This window comes from Myotis nattereri (assembly GCF_964212035.1).
Source record: "Myotis nattereri genome assembly, chromosome: 8".
In the NCBI taxonomy this organism is placed as follows: domain Eukaryota; kingdom Metazoa; phylum Chordata; class Mammalia; order Chiroptera; family Vespertilionidae; genus Myotis; species Myotis nattereri.
In genome coordinates this window covers 49,497,150-49,514,603 of record NC_138083.1, presented here as the reverse complement: position 1 = coordinate 49,514,603, position 17,454 = coordinate 49,497,150, and the positions used below count along the sequence as shown (strand labels likewise).

At 39.2% G+C, this 17,454-nt stretch overlaps 2 protein-coding genes across 2 annotated transcripts in view; one reads left to right on the top strand and one right to left on the bottom strand.

Moving 5' to 3' along the window:
• Positions 1–3,254, top strand: part of CD226 (CD226 molecule) — a 60,868-nt gene extending 57,614 nt beyond the window's left edge. The window contains exon 5 of the mRNA XM_081097858.1: positions 2,833–3,254. Within this exon, the coding sequence (XP_080953984.1) occupies positions 2,833–2,895 (63 nt within the window). The 3' untranslated portion in view covers positions 2,896–3,254. The remainder of the gene's footprint in view (positions 1–2,832) is intronic.
• The window catches only part of DOK6 (docking protein 6), a 236,739-nt gene continuing 222,337 nt past the window's right edge, over positions 3,053–17,454 (bottom strand). Inside the window, exon 8 of the mRNA XM_081097857.1 lies at positions 3,053–4,200. Within this exon, the coding sequence (XP_080953983.1) occupies positions 4,061–4,200 (140 nt within the window). The 3' untranslated portion in view covers positions 3,053–4,060. The remainder of the gene's footprint in view (positions 4,201–17,454) is intronic.

Sequence of the window (17,454 nt, the reverse complement as noted above, 5' to 3'; positions counted from 1 at the left end):
ATTTGTGTGGCATATCACCTATTATTGTAATTATTAATGCATGTCCAGTAGGCAGATTTTTATCTATTTTGAGAAGACCAAGGTTTGGGGATTATAAAGTAGTTAATTATTGGTATAGTAATTTGAAATTGCAAGATATGGACAGACATAATATGCTAATAGAATTGGAGAAAAATGCATACTTTTCACTTTGAGCAGTTTATAGCATAATATTTGTTATAACATGATATGTTAAAGGTCTTTAGGCTCAGCCCCATTGAATGTGTATTGCCTATTTATTGGGCTGTGTTATAATAATCAAAACTGGCCTACAATATTTTCATAAGAATATAATTGGCTTAGCTCGTTTTCACTGTATCACTAATGGTCCATTTTAGGAAGTGGCTCAAATAATCTAGAGAATAGGCTACTCATGCTCTTTTACAAAGTTTTCTGAGATATTGGCCAAAGAATGAGGGGCAGACATCAATTTTCAGGATGTGTTTTAATATTTACTACAAAGATAGCACATGCAATAAATTGGATCCATAGAAACTGCTAACAGTGTGAAGTTATTTATCAGTTCACTGTTTCTATATTGGACAGAAAGTATAACTGGTTGACAATTTTATAGGTGATAAATAATTTTGAAACATAATTGCCCAATGAAGACAGAGAAAAATTGTACAAGATATTAGGACTAGTACTCTAGTTACTACTTGGTGAAAAGGGGGAGGTTTACTTTTAATAAATACATTTCACTTTATTTCACATGCTCTATCAAACAGTACCTTCCCTAATAAATAAGTAAATATATATTTCTTATTTCATTAAGTTCAAATTGTGGCAGTGGCCAGAACCTATTGAGTTATAAATATTTGCAACCTGCATAAATAAATCAGTTCTGAGAGCCTACTATTCATTCAAGGAATAAAAAAAAAAATAGTGTTTTCTTTTGCCCCCATCAGAATAGTGAGCTATTGGGTTAAAGTTATTTTGTACTTTTATGCATTTTAAATATAATGTCACGTGTACAACAATTAATATTATCGGAAGAAAAAACTGGGGACATAAAAAATGAATCCCCTCACATAATCTGTGAAATGTGTATGTCCCCCAGGCTTTCTCTGCTCTCAGACGAACCTTTAGGACTTATGTTGGGTTCTGTCATCACTCTCTTCCCACCCGATATGGAAACTGTGCCCCTCTTCATTCACCTTCCCCATCTGGAGAAGTCCCAGCGGAGTCACTTTTGGAAGGGGCCAAAAGATGTCTTTGGTTCATAGCAAGTCACTCCCTCACAATGAAAAAGTCACATGTATGTTAAAGATATAATACAATTTCTGGAGGGAGAAAAAATGACTTGTGAAGTGTAGAGGCATCTTCAGTCAAAACCTATAAGCTCAAGTGAGTTGAATACATGCCTATGACCACTCTAGTTGCTCCAGTGGAATTGATTTCATGAAGTTCCAGAAGACGGGTTCAGTAACTCTTCATCTTTGGTTTTTGTAGAAGATTGATCAGCTTGTCATTTTTATTGCAATGCGCACTGCCTTATGTCAAGTATGGTAGGTTAATATCAATTCTCCTATCTGTTCATTTAGTCGTTTTGACTTAGCTACAATTGGAAGCATAGTTAGAGGAGAGAATACATCTCCAAAAATGTCCCAGGAGATATTTTATGGCCTTATTCTCATTGCGATGAGATTGGATAAAGACATGGGAAGGAAATTTCTATCTCACAGACTCTTTTTATAACATGATTTTCAGAATGAACTGGCCCAAGGTTTTGCCTGATCTCTGGTACCCTGTCAGTTATGCTCACTGGGAATGATCACAAGAAAACAGTGTTTTTGAGTAACTTCATGCAGGTATTATGTCTCCCACCCAGTAGACACGAGAGCAACTCATCTAATTAGCAGATTCCACCTCCCTGGACTCGGTGTCTGTGCTCCAGGCACATTAATAAAACTGAGACATGAACCAGGACCCTTGGGGGCTTTTCCCCATTAAGTCCCTTGTGGTCTCTAAGCAACAGCTCGACTGAGTGAGTCTTGCTCCGAGTGGGACCCCACTAGGAGCTGTGCTCAAATGGTCTCAGCTGGGAGTTGCTCTGGTGAGTTCAGCTAATGGCATTTCAAAAGCAAATGCCCTGTGCTGAAGGAATTTAGGGGTGCCTAACTCTGAAAGCTGGAACTTCAGGGAAGGCTCTGTCATTGTCAGGAACCAGTCACCTGCTCTTCTGATGTGTCAGCAAAATTCACAGTGCAGAGCATTTGAGCAATTTTCTTTTTATTCCTGAAAGCTTACGATAATTATTTTTTCACAGCCACATTAACTCTTATGATTAGCATCTTGATGGGGTTTTCACATTTATCTGAGGGTTGCGGAGGGTCTAGGTGGTTGCTATAAATGCGAATTGATCAAGGAGGGACCCAGAACCATTTAATGTTGCAGTAATCCTCTGAAAGGAATGGATAGGGATGAAGAATAAACCTTATCTCTAATCAGCAAAACAGGTACCCTTTCAACAGACTAACTTTGATAGTTTAAAATATTTTGCTATTAACAAAGAAAAATCTGGTGTTCATCTTACATGGCCTGGGCTCCCTGCTATTTCTATTTCTCTTAGGGGATTTGTGAGCTGACCATCTTAAGCACGTGGCATCAGATAATCAGGCAGGTTCATCTTTATTTTCATTCAACTGAATGCCAAAATTGAGAGCAAAACTATCTATGTTGACCTGAATTAGCCAAATTTCCTCAGTCCACATGGAAATCACCAGCTCCTTTTAAACCTTCATCATTAGTGTGAAGGATGAACAAAATTATATTTATTCCATTTTCTCATAGTCCCAGCCAACCCTGACCCAGCAAAAGGAAAGGCAAGCCCAGCAAGTCCTGGTCATACAGTAAAAGGCGAATCCCTGATGGCTGCTGAGAAGAGTGTGTGAGGTTTCAAACATCTACCATCCTGTGCCTGTTGGTCTCCTGACTGCAAAATAGATCAGTTCTTTTTACAGGTATTTTAATCACTTTCTTAAACAGGTTTTCATTTAGAGTTCTTTTTCTTGAGATGAGATGGAAGCTGGCTGGTGATCATACCCAAAGGGAGAAAGACACTGTCACCAACAAGGGAATGCTAACCAGAAAGACGGCATGGTGACGTGAGGCGTAGGACAGCTAGACTGGTTCTTTTGCTTCCAAAGCATTCCTCCTTCTCACACTCTCAGACTTGTCATAGGAGCAGACTTGACTATATAAATACTTTTGCTAATAAGAAGCATTTTTTTTTTACAGCACTGTCTTAAAAATAGCTATTCAACATAACAATCTTTAACTTTAATGCACCAAATGACAGTTCTCTACTATTTAAGTGAGCATGACCTGTCACCCTCAGCACACATTTGATAATACTTGTTAAATATAGATGGATGTAGCAAAATCCATATCTCTATTTGTCTACACACACACACACACACACACACACACACACACACACACACACACACGCAGAGCTACAAGGCCTTGCTTAATCGTGTGTTCTAAATTTCCTGTTCCCTCAATTGTCACTGGGCTTATTTATATGGCAAGTTATGATGCCATTTGTGGAGCTTATTGGATTTGTCCCTGTCAAAACCTTCCAAGCCACACAGCTTGTGGTGGGTGACCTTTATGTCTAAAGACCAGCCCTGTCTTCAGACGGGAGGACTAAGCCATGAGGACACCAACCAGGTACAACCCTGTTGGGCAATGCTCATGGTGCCCGGGCTGCTGCTACTGTCAGACCCAAAGAATTGTATTTAAATGACTGTTCATATGATTTGGATTCTATCTTTGTTAAACACAGATATCCCGCCCCCGTCCCCCCCCCCCCCCCAAGAAATTCAATAAATAAAGGACTTAGCCACGGAATCAAGGAAGCGGAACTCCAGTTTTGAACCTTCCTCTGGGATGGGGGCTAGACCCAACCCATTTCAATTTCTACTGCAATTGGTCTTCCAGGAGTCAGAGGGCACAATGACCCCATAAGCAGGTCTGGGACAGACTGTCTCTCTGGTCAGCAGTGGCTCTCTGTGTGTCATTGGATGAGGCTTGAGCTGTAGCTGAATCCATAGCTGCTGGACCGGGACAAGGACTGCTGAGTCTCTTCGCTCTGCTCTGGGGCATAGCTGGGAAAGGTCTGTGCACGTGACATCTTTGAGGAACCAAACCCATGACCTGGAGAGAAAGAAAGGAGAGCTGTACTAAGAAACAGGTTAAGTAAAACACAGATATATTGATAAAATAAACAAATCAGAGCCCTCTTAGCCTCTGTATTGAGCTCCAGGTAAGTAGGTAAAAATGGAGATAACCTGGTGTTTTGTTCCTCAAAGAGCTAAAAATGTCACCTGCAGGGCTCAATATTTCCCTCCAGTGTGTCTTGCCAACAATTCTGGATGCCAAAGAGCTAGGTAAATTTTCTAAGGATCTCAAACTTCTACTATCCTTCAACTTTTGAAACAAAAGCAGACAAGCTTTTCCAAAAGCAACGCCATTTTTGATGGAGAGTCTATAAGCTGCTTGCTTTTCTTTTATAATCACTTCCAGCATATGAAAGCAAATGGCACACTTCCTTCAAAACCTTTCTGAGTAGGCAGTAGCCTATGCTGAGCAATGATCATCCACTATCAAGAAAAAGCTTTCACAGTGAGAGTGTTCGAGGCCCTGGCTTATCCTAGTGGGGTCTGTGAGTAACTGAACCCATTTCATGATACAGTTAACCCAAAGGATCAGTCTGTATGGCTACTGAAATAGCTGCCCCAAAACGAAAGCTTACAGAAGATATATTTCCAGAAAATTCTACTGATGCCTTTTGTAGTTCAGATAACCCCTGCGATGAGGAACGGGGCTAACACAAAAAACAGAAGTGATTACTGAAAAACTTGTCAGAATGTTCAACACGTAGGGAGAATGTGCCTGCTCCAAGGCTTCACTAAACGTTCTCCCCATCCTTCGTGTTAACCAGTGATTAACAATTCTTCCTGGTTGAGAATGATAATTAACTAATGGATGCGCTTAGTGGGAGAGCAGACAGGCAGACCCAGCGTGCTCTGCCCTTCACAGTGTGCATTCCATCCAAAGGAGGAGAGTGCTTGAACTTGATTTGCATTGTTTCTGGTCTCGTGGTGAGGCCTCCAGGGAACACAATCTGTTAACAGAAACATGGAACATCTGGCCAGGTTCTCAGGTGGTGCTGTCCTTTGCAAGGTCATGCACTTAAAGCCATTTCATGGTCAGGTGTGTTTTCTTTGCAGAGTCTGGAGCTTGGGATCCAGGGAGGAAATGCAAATGAATTGGGTAATCAAAAGGTAATTAAACTGGTTGGACCTCTTAATGTGAAAATATTGTGAGAGAAAAATCTTGCTTTCTACATAAAAATCATTTGAGATTCACCATTGGCCTGATTCTCTTGTGAAGACTCCACAAGCAGGTCGGGGAAAAGAGAGGCATGAGCCCTCTTCCCACTTTATCTTAGCATTGATGTGTTAGATGATAATTTATAGCTCCTTTAAGTGGAGATATTGGCATTTATAAGCATAAATCAGGAGGAAATTCTATTAAGACTATTCTCCTGGTCTTTGTTTTATCCTGATATATTTTTATTTTTGTTTTTTAAAGGAGAGCTATCTGAAAGAGAGCAATGCTGGAGCTTACCTTTAAAGCGTGTTATCTGTGGGCTACCAGCTAAGGCTTAAGTTGCAAATTCAGAAGCCTCTGCCTGTGCACACGCAGCTTTTTATCCTAGAATCTTGGGTGCAAAAGGTCAACCATGTAGCTGATATTTGACAAACATCTGTTAAAACAATTCAAAATGCCACAGTGGAGACAAAGTAAGGGGAAGTATGTTACCTGACTTTACAGGGTTCATGAGCTGCTTTGGGAATGGTCATCAGACAAGGAGAGTCAAAACCAACAATGAATGTGAGCTGAAGGGAACACAGCCTGTGCTCTGCAGGACCAGAGCAGGCCACCAGCGGAGCTTCTGAGCACTGTCTATAGAACCACACAGGCCAGGTCATGTCACCGTGCCCTTCACTCCACAGGGTGTGCACACACCATCACCGCCATGGACCAAAACACACACGGAACCAAGTCCTGCCAGCCCCATGACTCCTTTTAGTACCTCATTTGCCTATATGGAGAGAATATCTTTACCAAGGTGTTTTGAGGATTAAATAAAACACGTAGGAAGTTAGCTGGGACTGTAGGTTCCCCATATATGTCAGTTTTTCTCCCTTCTTTCTACAAGGAATGGAACTGTATTCTTGTCATATTTTTTTTTTTCAAACTCTGTGCTACCCACCATCTCGGTGTGCTGTCCCTCACTACGACAGGTTTTGAACATCATTCTCCTTCAAGGTCACCACTGCTTTCTTCATTTCCTCTATGAACAGTTTCTAGTCTAACTGGAAATTAAATGATGATTTTCCTTACCTCACCCATTTCTTTACAGACTATTCACAAATGATGCCACTTAATACTTATCCCAAAAATAACACATCTCGGTCAGAACTGTACTGCTATGAAGGCCGAACATATGCGATTTGATTTGGGCAACAACGAGTATGAGAACAAAGGAGAGAAATAATTAAGCATTTTCTCAACATTCATTTCAGTTATGCCCTTAACCTCTGTTGATGAAAACAAAACAACAAAAGGAAATGAACTTTGTGGCTTAAATAATAAACTTGCTGGAACAGACCTGTTTTCTCCACTAACGGGAAACTCTATTTAAATGATTCCTGAACTTTCCCTTTAGCTCACACTGGAGGGCGGATAAGGTGAATGAATATGCACCCTAAGGACCTGGGGGATGCTATAATTAAAAAGCTGTGAACAGCTATTAGTGTATCTTAAAAGTCCTTGTGAATTTTGGTTCCTACTTCATGGCCTATTCATATTTGTTTTAACAGAAAATAATACTTTGTACCCATCTATTCAGGTGACACTGGCTATCTGGGAAAACAAACACATCTCATTTACCTGGCGGTTTGAAGTATACTCTGAAATGTCATTTCCTACCATCCTCCACCCTCTTCTTCCCTGGTGTATATACAAGACTGAGAAATATAGTTCTGTTCCATAAAGAAGTAAATATGTTGACTATAGAGATGTTTCAAACATTTGCATTATTCTAACAAAAGTGTGACCACTCCCAATTTCAGAAACTTAAGCATCCACATATAAGAAAGGTGAAAACACCCTACCATAAAGGTAAGTCTTCAAACCAATAATAAACCAGAAGGAACACAAAAACAGTAGAAAATAAATCAGAATGCAAGACCAGAGACCCATATCACACCTCAAAGAACAGTACCTTCCGAATACCCTCTCTTTCTGGGGGTGGGGTGGGATTAAGTGTGTAGCTGCCTGGATGGAGTCCCTACTGCTCACCCCTCTGGTTTTCTACACTAATACTGACTGTGCTCTTTACATAAAATAGCATGCAAAGGAGTTTGTTTCTGTAGGAAATCAGGAAGATCCCAACGCCCAAAACTTGTGGTTATTAATTGGTGAGAAACAATGGTCTCAGTAAGGATCTGGGGCAGAGGAAAGGGTGCTGTCTTAAAAAAAAAGCCGAAAAAACCACCAAATAAAATAGTTGCTTCATGAGGAAGGGTGCAGCCCGCAGTGAAGGTTCAACAATGATCAGGTGCAAGTAGAGGAGATGCCGTCTTAACTCTTTGTCTTCCTTGACAAGGGCTTTCTAGCCACTGGGGAAAAGGAAATGGCTGAGGGCGATCAGACCTGATGCTGAAGGACAGTGGACGAACACCTGGGGTGTAAACAGAAGTCCCAGGACTCTGACTGCAGTGATTCGGGGGCAAGAGGTTTCTATGAGGTAGAAGTGTCCTGGGAATGTCTAGTGTCTTAGCAATAACCTCCCACCTGTTAGTTGTGCTGAGAAATGCCAAGGTTCCCTTGTCAACATCTCCTCTGTAAGCTGTGTTTGATTTTACTCAGCTCATTGCAATTACAGCTCAAGCCAGACTGTTTGGGGTTGATCTCTGTGCTCTCCTAGGGTGAAGCTTCTGAAATTCCTGTGGAGGTTCCTGGACCCAATAGTTCCATGCCCCTTGAATGGATTTGTTTCAGGTACCAAGGCTCAGATTCAGCACATCTGAACCAACGGGGAATATAAAGGCCATGGGTTTCAACTCATAAAGGAGTGATTTGGAAAAGTCATGATGTATGTTCCTTAAGCACCTGTTCATGCCGACCTTATGCTAAGTCCCTTAAGACATCACTGTTAAAATCCTCATATCAGTTCTGTAAGGTGAGGTTGCATACCCTCATTGCACTTGTGCAAAAACAAAACTGAAGCCCACAGGTGTTTAATGAGTAGCCAAGCTCCTAAGTGGTAGAGCAGGTCAGATCTAGGTCTGCTGGAAATGAACTCAAAAAGCATTGCCCTGCATACTGCCACGTGTCCCCTTAGAACACTTTAAACCGGTCTTACTAGGAATCATAAAGTACATGTGTATTTATATAGACATAGCTTCTGAGAAGAAATAGCAGTTCTCACAACCCAGTTCCTGAAGGCTAGATTCAAGTGCCTGTAAGATGGTGACCATATTGTCAAAGAACAAAAAGCCATTCAAGCAGGTAAAACATTCTCTTGGTCTGCTCAAGTGCCATAACGAAGCACCACAGGCTGGGGGGCTTTGGCAACAGACAATGATTTTCTCAGAGTTCCAGTAGCGGCGAGTCTGAGGTGAAGGCCGGTGAGTTCGTTTCTGGTGAGAGCTCTGTGGCTTGTAAATGGCTGCCTTTTCCCTTCGTTGTAAACAGTGGCCTTCTCCCAAACATCACGTGGGCCCTTCTCTTCTTTGTGTGCTTGCCTGGGGTCTCTAGCTCTTCTTGTAAGGACGTTAATCCTACGGGATCCAGGTCCCACCCAACATGACCTCATTTAACCTTGATGACCCCCTTAAAGGCCCTGTCTCCTAAGATAGTCACCTTGGGATGGGGGCATAGGGCTCCAACATACGCATTTGGGAGGGGGCGGGGCACAATTCAGTTCATGGCAAGCTAAAAATATAAAATTGAATAGGAGATGTTAAGATAGTGTATGTGAAACTTTTTCTCTTGATAGTGACTATTTTTTTCACCTTTTTTCTGAGGGGTACTTGTAGTGAAATTATGGAATTTGGTTTAGGATTACATAAGATCATTAAATGACATAATTTTTTAATCCTTCAAATTGTCAAAAGAGAATTTAAGAATTTAATGATTGTTTTATACCACTAAGTTTCTGATATACACTGTCAATTTTCATTGAACCCATTCACATTCCCACCCACAGGGTTTTAAAGTAATTTCTTTCCTAATGTTAGATAGATCTGGATATTATCAGATTAAAATCTTCTTTCCAAGTAGAAGGATGAAAAATTGCATCTAGTTTAGTTCATTTTCTTTTGCTACATAAAAGTACTTAATTTTTTTTGTAGTCAAGTCTTTGTGTTTTCTGGGTTTTGTGTTTTGATAATGTCTTGCCTCATCACAAGATTATTAAAATACTTTCTTATCTAAGTGAAATAAGCCAGTCAGAGAAAGACAAGTATCACATGATCTCAACTCATATGTGGAATCTAATGAACAAAATAAACTGATGAACAAATAGATCCAGAGACACAGAAGCATGGATTACTATTGAATTTCAGAGGGAAGGCAGACCTTTGGAGGGTGGGTGGGTGGGAAGAGATCAATCAAAGAACTTGTATGCATATATGCATAGCCCATTGACACAGAGAGTGGGAATGGGGGGCGAGCTAGAAGAAGTCAAGTGAGGGTGGGGGGAAAGCAGACATATATAATACTTTCAACAATAAAGATGTAAAAAATAAAATAAAATACTTTCTTATAAGTTCTTTTTATATTTTCATAAATATCCTAGGTTATCTTTAGCTCTTCAAGTCACTGGGACTCTATCCTGGTTGATGCAAAAATGGTTAGCGCCCTATGCTGGGTAAAGGCTAATAGTGTTAGCTCTGAAGGAAGGTTGCTAGGGTTTGAGTTCCAGCTCCACCATTTACAGCTGGTTGACACCTGGAAAGTTATGCAATTGCTCTGTCCCTCAGGTTCTTGTGTATAAGGACAATCATAATAGTTTCTACTAATAGAATCATGTATTAAATAAGTTTAGTCATAGCAGCATAGTGTAATAATACATTACATTAGTGTAGTAATGTAATGTTACACATTACATTACATTACATATACTAACACTAAGAGCAAGGGTACTACATTGTAACACACACACACTCTTTATTAGCTCACTTAATCTTCACAAGTGCTACTGAGGTAGAGACAAAAGTTTTGCAGTAGTGCTTGGGACTGATTCTTGTCACCTGGTTATGAGCTGCATGATGAATTGTCTTGGTGTATTATTTTCAAAGTCCTTATTGTTAGGTCGAAGAGAGCCCAGAATCGGACACATGCAGATGCATGAAGAGATAATGGACTCCCCCTGGCATTTCTAATAGATCAACGTGCCAGACACAGATACTGGCTTCTTCCTGAATACCCCTGCTGACCCCCTGCAGCAGAAACTTCCTCAGCTGAATACCTCAGCTCATGTCCCTGCCCCTCACCCAACCGCAGTATAAAAAAAGCTCTCCCCTCCCTGTTGGCGCGCGGATCCATGTGCCCTGTCTTTGGGGTCCCTGGGTCGCCCGGGGACGCAGAATAAAACCTCTCCTTCCTTTATTTTTCTGATCGACTCTCTTTATTTCCTACACCACGTCCTGAGCCACCTAACACGAGTTGTTTTTTTTCAATCAAGGAACTAAGATGTCTCATTTCTTGGAAATATTATAATTTTTTGTTAATTATTTCCATGTCACTTCTCTCTCTCTCTCTCTCTCTCTCTCTCTCTCTCTCTCTCTCTCCCTCCTCTCCTCTCCTCTCCTCTCCTCTCCTCTCCTCTCCTCTCCTCTCCTCTCCTCTCCTCTCCTCTCCTCTCCTCTCCTCTCCTCTCCTCTCCTCAGGGGAAGCTTCAGTTCCTTATGTACAAGCACAGGCTCAGGCTCCTCTCTCTCCCCCCACCCCCCATCTCTCTTCTCTTTTTCTAGAGCATTTATTATATATTGGGGTGGGGAACCTTCTTTCTGCCAAGGGTCATTTGGATATTTAAAACATCATTCGAGGGCCAAACAAAATTATCAACTTAAAAATTAGCCTGCTATATTTGGTCAAATATTTAATTAACTCACCCCTAATGCCTTGGCAGGGCCAGACCAAATGATTTTGTGAGCCTTATATGGGCTGGGCGTTCCACACCCCTGATTTATATGTTCTAGTGCTGCACCATTCTTACAATTTCCCACCTCTTCTATTTTCACTCTCTTTTTGCTGCTTTACTTTGTGGGGAGATTTGAGATTTGTTTAACCTTATCTCCCACGCCTACTAAATTATAAAAAATTTCTGTGACTCTAATTTTAGTTTGCAAAAGCGTTTCCTCTGTCTTTTCCATGCCCTCCCTTGCTCTCCTTTTCTTAATATATAGTCACACATTTATTGTTATTAATACTGGCACTTTCACTCCCCAAACTATGAACCTTTTTCCTTACTTTATAAGTGGACATCTAAATGTTCTTTATTCATATTTTCAAAAATTAGTAAGTCTTGAATGGACAAATGCATATTATTAATTTGTATGTAGTACACAGACTACAGTTGTAAAGATACTGGTAGGTTAGCAATAACATTCTAACACTGAAAAATATCTGATGTTGTTTAAAATACTTTAATTTGCTTTAAAGATGCTTCGATTTGATTCACACAGAATTACACTTTTTAATACGTATTTCATAAATTCTTTAGAATAAAAATAGTCTTATATTTATTATTCTGGTTGATGTAGCATTCATTTATTCCTGTTGCTTGCATTTAATTTATCTTGTATTCTAATTAACTACTGGGATATTAATTTTCTACAACTGTGATCTCTTTGTAAAACTTGGCGGAACTCTTCACTGTTAGCAGAATTCATTTGAATAATTGTGGCATTCATAAGCAATCTGTATCAGCTAATAAAATGAAATAATCTAAGCTGAAATATAATATGAGGAGTAGAGAATACATGAAATAAAAGTTCATTAATGCTGATCAACCATCATATACTATGGGAAAATAGTATATGATGAAAAATTCAGATACTTAGTTTGTGAACTATAAATAGTACATTGCTATTTTCAAGGGTTCAGTTATAAAATTTTGAAAACAATGTTAATATAATTAAAAAATCATATATTGATATATCTTTGTTTCCATTTTTGAACACATTACTTGTAGTTTTAGCAATCAAGGAACTATTTTAAGATTATGAAGTAGAGTACTCCCATTTCAGATAGATATCGCCAGAACTATAATTGAGCAGTGATTTAAAAAATTTACTGAAAAGTCACATTAATCTCCTACAAATCAATAAGAATACATATAAGCTGACTGTCCTTAAGACATTGAGAAAATGGGAAGTTTTATTTGCCATAGTTATTTTCTAAAATATTTAAAATAATGTAATGATAATGATATTTCCCTACATAATACAGTATTTCCCCCTCAATGTATACACACTTTGAATAATTCTTAGTTCCAATAGGTTAAATCTGAAAGAAAGAAACAGCAATTGAGCTACCAGCTATAAAGGCCTGTTACAGTGTGTACATACTTTTTGGGATACCTTACATATACTTAGAGATTTGAATTATAACAGAAATATTATAGCAAAAATTACTTAATGTTACATAAGTTTACACAGAAGGAACTTTGCCAAAAAAACAACAAACGTAGACTAAATATGAGGGACATTAATAAAATTGTTTAAAATTTACTATCTGGTTTTCATATAATGCAACACAATGTTATTCTGCAGTAGACACAAGGTTAAGCCTGCATTTAGTTTGAAGATTTCTGAAATAAGTTGGAGGATATGTGTCAAAAATTTGCTTAGTCCTTGATAAAGATCTGGATTTTCATCTCATTCTCAGTAGAATTTTGCCTAGAGTTTTTTGACCAAAGGTTAGGTTGATTTTTCAGAGACCTGGAAAACATTCTGTTAATCCCAGACAGAAGTTCATTCTCATTGAGAAAAATCTACAGGTATTTCTTGGTATAAACAAATTTAACATTCTAAGTTCTGAATTATATAATCAAGAAGCAATGCAGTAATTTCAGAACCTGGAAATTTGAAGCCTCTTCCTGGAGAGTAGATATTGCAATATGTCTCTATTAGTATTGAAAACATTCCGATAAACAAAGAATAAGAGATCTGAGGTTCAGGAAAATGGAGTCAAAGCATATAGGACAAAGGAGGGATTCTCTTAACATTTACATTTTATGAGAAACTGCTGCAAAATCCCAAATTCCTTTTCTAGGCAGATTGAGATATCCTTATTAGGCAATGTATTATGATTACTAGTATACCCAGTAGGCAGCAATAAAAGTCATAATCTTAACCCCTTGTTAGCTTTTTTTTTCCCTCAAATTTTATTTCTTGATTTTAGAGAGGGAGACAGACAGACAGATAGATAGATAGAGATTTGTTGTTCCACTTATTTATACATTCATTGGCTGCTTTTTGTATGTGCCCTGACCTGAGATCAAACCTACAACCTTTGCATATCAGGACAATACACTAATCAACTGAACTACCTGGCTAGGGCCAACCCCTTGTTAGTATTTATTTTTTAATCAATTATTTTTATTTTACTCTCACTGTATGGGAGATTGAACTGGGTTTTTATCAGTTATTTTTCATATTTAAAAATGAAATGGGAAAATGACAATCCTTTTTAAAATGAAAATTTAAATAAGGCTACATGTGATTGTCTAATGTATGCTATAGGTAAAGGCTAAAAAAGGTCTGTTTAGAATACAAATTGCAATTTTTGCAAAGTAGCAGAGAGCCTGCTTATGATGATACTCCTCGTTAAAATTTATAGAGCACTACAGTGTACCAGGAAGTGTCAGACGTTTCACTTACGTTATAAGCAGTTAGACAGACATGAGCAGAGGAAGGGCGATGAGTCAGGTATGGGTCAGGTAGAGGTCACCAGGGCAGAAAGTCCTGGGGCCTTGCAATGGGAAAAACTGGGAAAATAAGGACCTCACCCCAGGATAACCTTTCTTCCCCTAGCGTACAGATGGTAACGATGGTCACAGAGTTTAGATCTCCTGACCTTTCCCTCCCTAAAGGTAACATCTAAACCTCAATTGTATTTCAGTTCCAGGCCCAGAAGAGCAGAAAAAGCAAAGTGACTCCATGGCTGCTTCAGGACCAGCTGAATAGACTAATGACCCCCTGCCCTGGCCCTAAACAACCAGTGAAGACCAGGATCCTGAAAGAGCACACCCGGAAAGCTGATAAATATTCTATTGAGACCCTCCCCGGAGACCTCCCCTAAGATTCCCACCTGAGAGAGATAAATACCCCAACACAGCCAGAAGCAGTATTTCAAAACTGAGCTCATCTTCCTTCCCCACCCAATTTCCTGAATGGCACCCATCAACCTAACAGCCCAGGTCAAAGTGCTGGTTCCATATGGTCTCCTGGCTTTTCCATCATCAACCCTCCAGCTGTCAGTCATCGAGCCCTGTAGATCTACCTCTTTAAAACCTTTTGAATCCTTCTATTTTCTTCATGGTCACTACCTCTACCTTGAATTTCTCATGTTTATGACTCTAGCCACCAAACAAGTTTTCCTAACAACAGTGTCCACTTTCCTGTAATATGTTCTTTACCAAAGTGATTATGAGCTGCTGGTGACCTCTCCCCGTTGTACCTTTCCAGGATATAGGTAAACTCCCTAGCTTAGGAGTTCAAGCTCTCAATGGTGAGTTTGGAATTCTTTAGTTACCCCCATGTATAAAATCCATCACTTGTACTCCTCTCCCATAAAAAAAAATCTATGTAAGAACATTGCTTACAAATATGGTTTCAAGATGAATGCTCCAGAGCTCCCTTCTAACCAGACTGCTACCTGTAAACTCTTTCCTATCTATAGATGTAGAGTGTATTGGAGTTTCCTCTAAGGACGCTGTTATTTAAACTGTTCTCACTTCTCCATTCTCTTTTCCAGTTTCTACCTCACATCCTCTGCTCTAAGACTCCCATTCTCCACCACGTGCAGGTAACAGAGAAGGCAGGTTCTCTGAACCACGGCACAGGCCTCTTCCTCTGTGTGGAATGCCCACACAAATGTTCATTTGCATTTCAACTCTTATCAGGCTGATTCCTATTTTTTTTTTAAATTTCATCTAGGAAGCCTTACCCAAACCTCCACTATCCCACCAGCCTGAGTCAGGAGCTACTGTCTTTTCTCTTATCTTTTTACCTTGCATCTTGTCTGGGACCTTATCCTGAACTAGAGGAGAGAAAGTTTGTTTACTTTTGCATCTTTGGAGCCTTATAAAATGCCAGATTCTCAGCAGGCACTCAGTAAATATTAATGAATAAAATGATGAAAATGCATGCAGCAGCTCACTCCTCTGCACAGTTAGAGCAAAATATAGAGAAAAATGCATCTCTCTTGAGATTACCTTGCATGTCTTTGAAAGCCAATAATTACCTGTTGAATCAAAGTAATTTAATTATGTGGCCTGGTCTTGGTGAATGGGAAAATGACAATCCTTTTTAAAACGAAAATTTAAATAAGACAAGGCTCCATGTGATTGTCTAATGTACGCCAGAGGTAAAAATATGAGACTAAGGAGATGTGTTTTTTCTAAGCATCATTACAACACACTGACCCCAATGAATGTATCAATTTAAAAATCTAAACAGATGTGGGCTTGGTGAGAAAACGAGGAAGAGAGACCTATGTGGTGAAAAGTTTGTTGTAGACAATCCTCCATGAGTCTCTTGCATTTCTGCATGTTTTGTGAGCAGTGGCACTGGTGCCCTTTTTTCTGGGTTATCTTTTCAAGGATATTTGTAGAACAAACAGCATTGGAAGATAGAGATGGTATCTTCCCTGGAGCATAAGGGAAGATTTGTTTGTGTCCAAAACAATAAAGACAATGGCTCCCTCTGGGACAAATGCCCACTATAAAATATTGGGATTCCCTAAACTTGTGTTTCCTCTCCCATAACAAAACCTACTTCGTGTGCATCTTTATGTTGGTTTCCTGACTCTTTTTGCATCTCTATTGGGGCATAAGTGTTGGTACTCTGGATAATGTTATTGCTGTGAGTCTCTGACCCAGAAATCTCATGTCTCTTTGGCCAGAATCCACTAAACTGTGTATGGCAAGCTAATTTGCTAGCTTGTACATAGGGTGAAATCTTAAATCCTTAACAGTTACTAATGACATTTAATTATTCCCATGCTAAGGGTAGTGCCTTCCAATTTTTATTGGATTTTTACATTTACTCATTATTTTGTAAGAGTCAGTGAAATCCTTCCTTATCTGAAATATATATCACATCTTAATGAGATAATTTACATGGTAACTGACCAACAGGACAGTTTCATAAAGCCAGCTGGTATACAAAAAGAAAGAATGAATGTAGACAATGTTTTCACTAGAGAATAGAAAAATAGGTAACTGGCCCTCTTACTACTCAGACATGAGACTGAAATAATTATAAATCAAAAACCAAAATTAATTTCCAGTAATGATAGTCCAGTCACCTGAGAAGAAATGATTTATTATAAGGCAGATTTTGTTGCTGTTATTGTTTTCATGGGGAAAGTCTTTTATTCAGATGATTTTTAAAAAGAGTAGCATGCTATCCACAGAAAGATGAAATGAGAGGAAAAAATCAGAGCTCATTTGATTTTCACAGGGAAGAAAGAAACATTTATTTTAGGCCAAACACAAAGCAGGGAAAATGAATGATTCCTGTGGTTTTAGAATGAAGCTTTTATCCTGTCAGAGGCTTTGTTAAAAACAGTGAAGCATGTTTTAATTCTGAATATGGAAAATTGTTCTCAAAGCTTTGCTGCCCCTTAAAATTACTCTAAGAGATGATTGCTTCACTACAATGGGGTACTTTAAAGACAGAAAATAGAGATTACAGGCTAAATCGCTTGCATGCTGCGCTGGTTAACGTTCAGGAGTTGATTCAGTGGCGAATGTATCTCTTATCAGAGTTCTTTCGTTAAGATCATTTCTTTTGGTCCCCCTGGCAGACAGTTGAACTGAATTGAGAAGTTGTAGTCATCGTGTGTTTTAGAATATCCTGTTACTGGCTGTTAGACCGTGTGATGGAAAGCAGAGAAACTGGCCCACGCAGGAAGTGTGGTGCAGAGGTTTTGAAAAGCAAGTGGAGAACCAGGCATTCTCGGTTTTATTGATAACTTTCAATTACTGACTTGTCTCATGATTCCAGACCATTTTAACTATGGGCAATTTTCACAGGATGATTGACACTGGGTTCTACTGACAAAAATGCGGCAATGCAATAAATGAATGGCCAAGGGTTA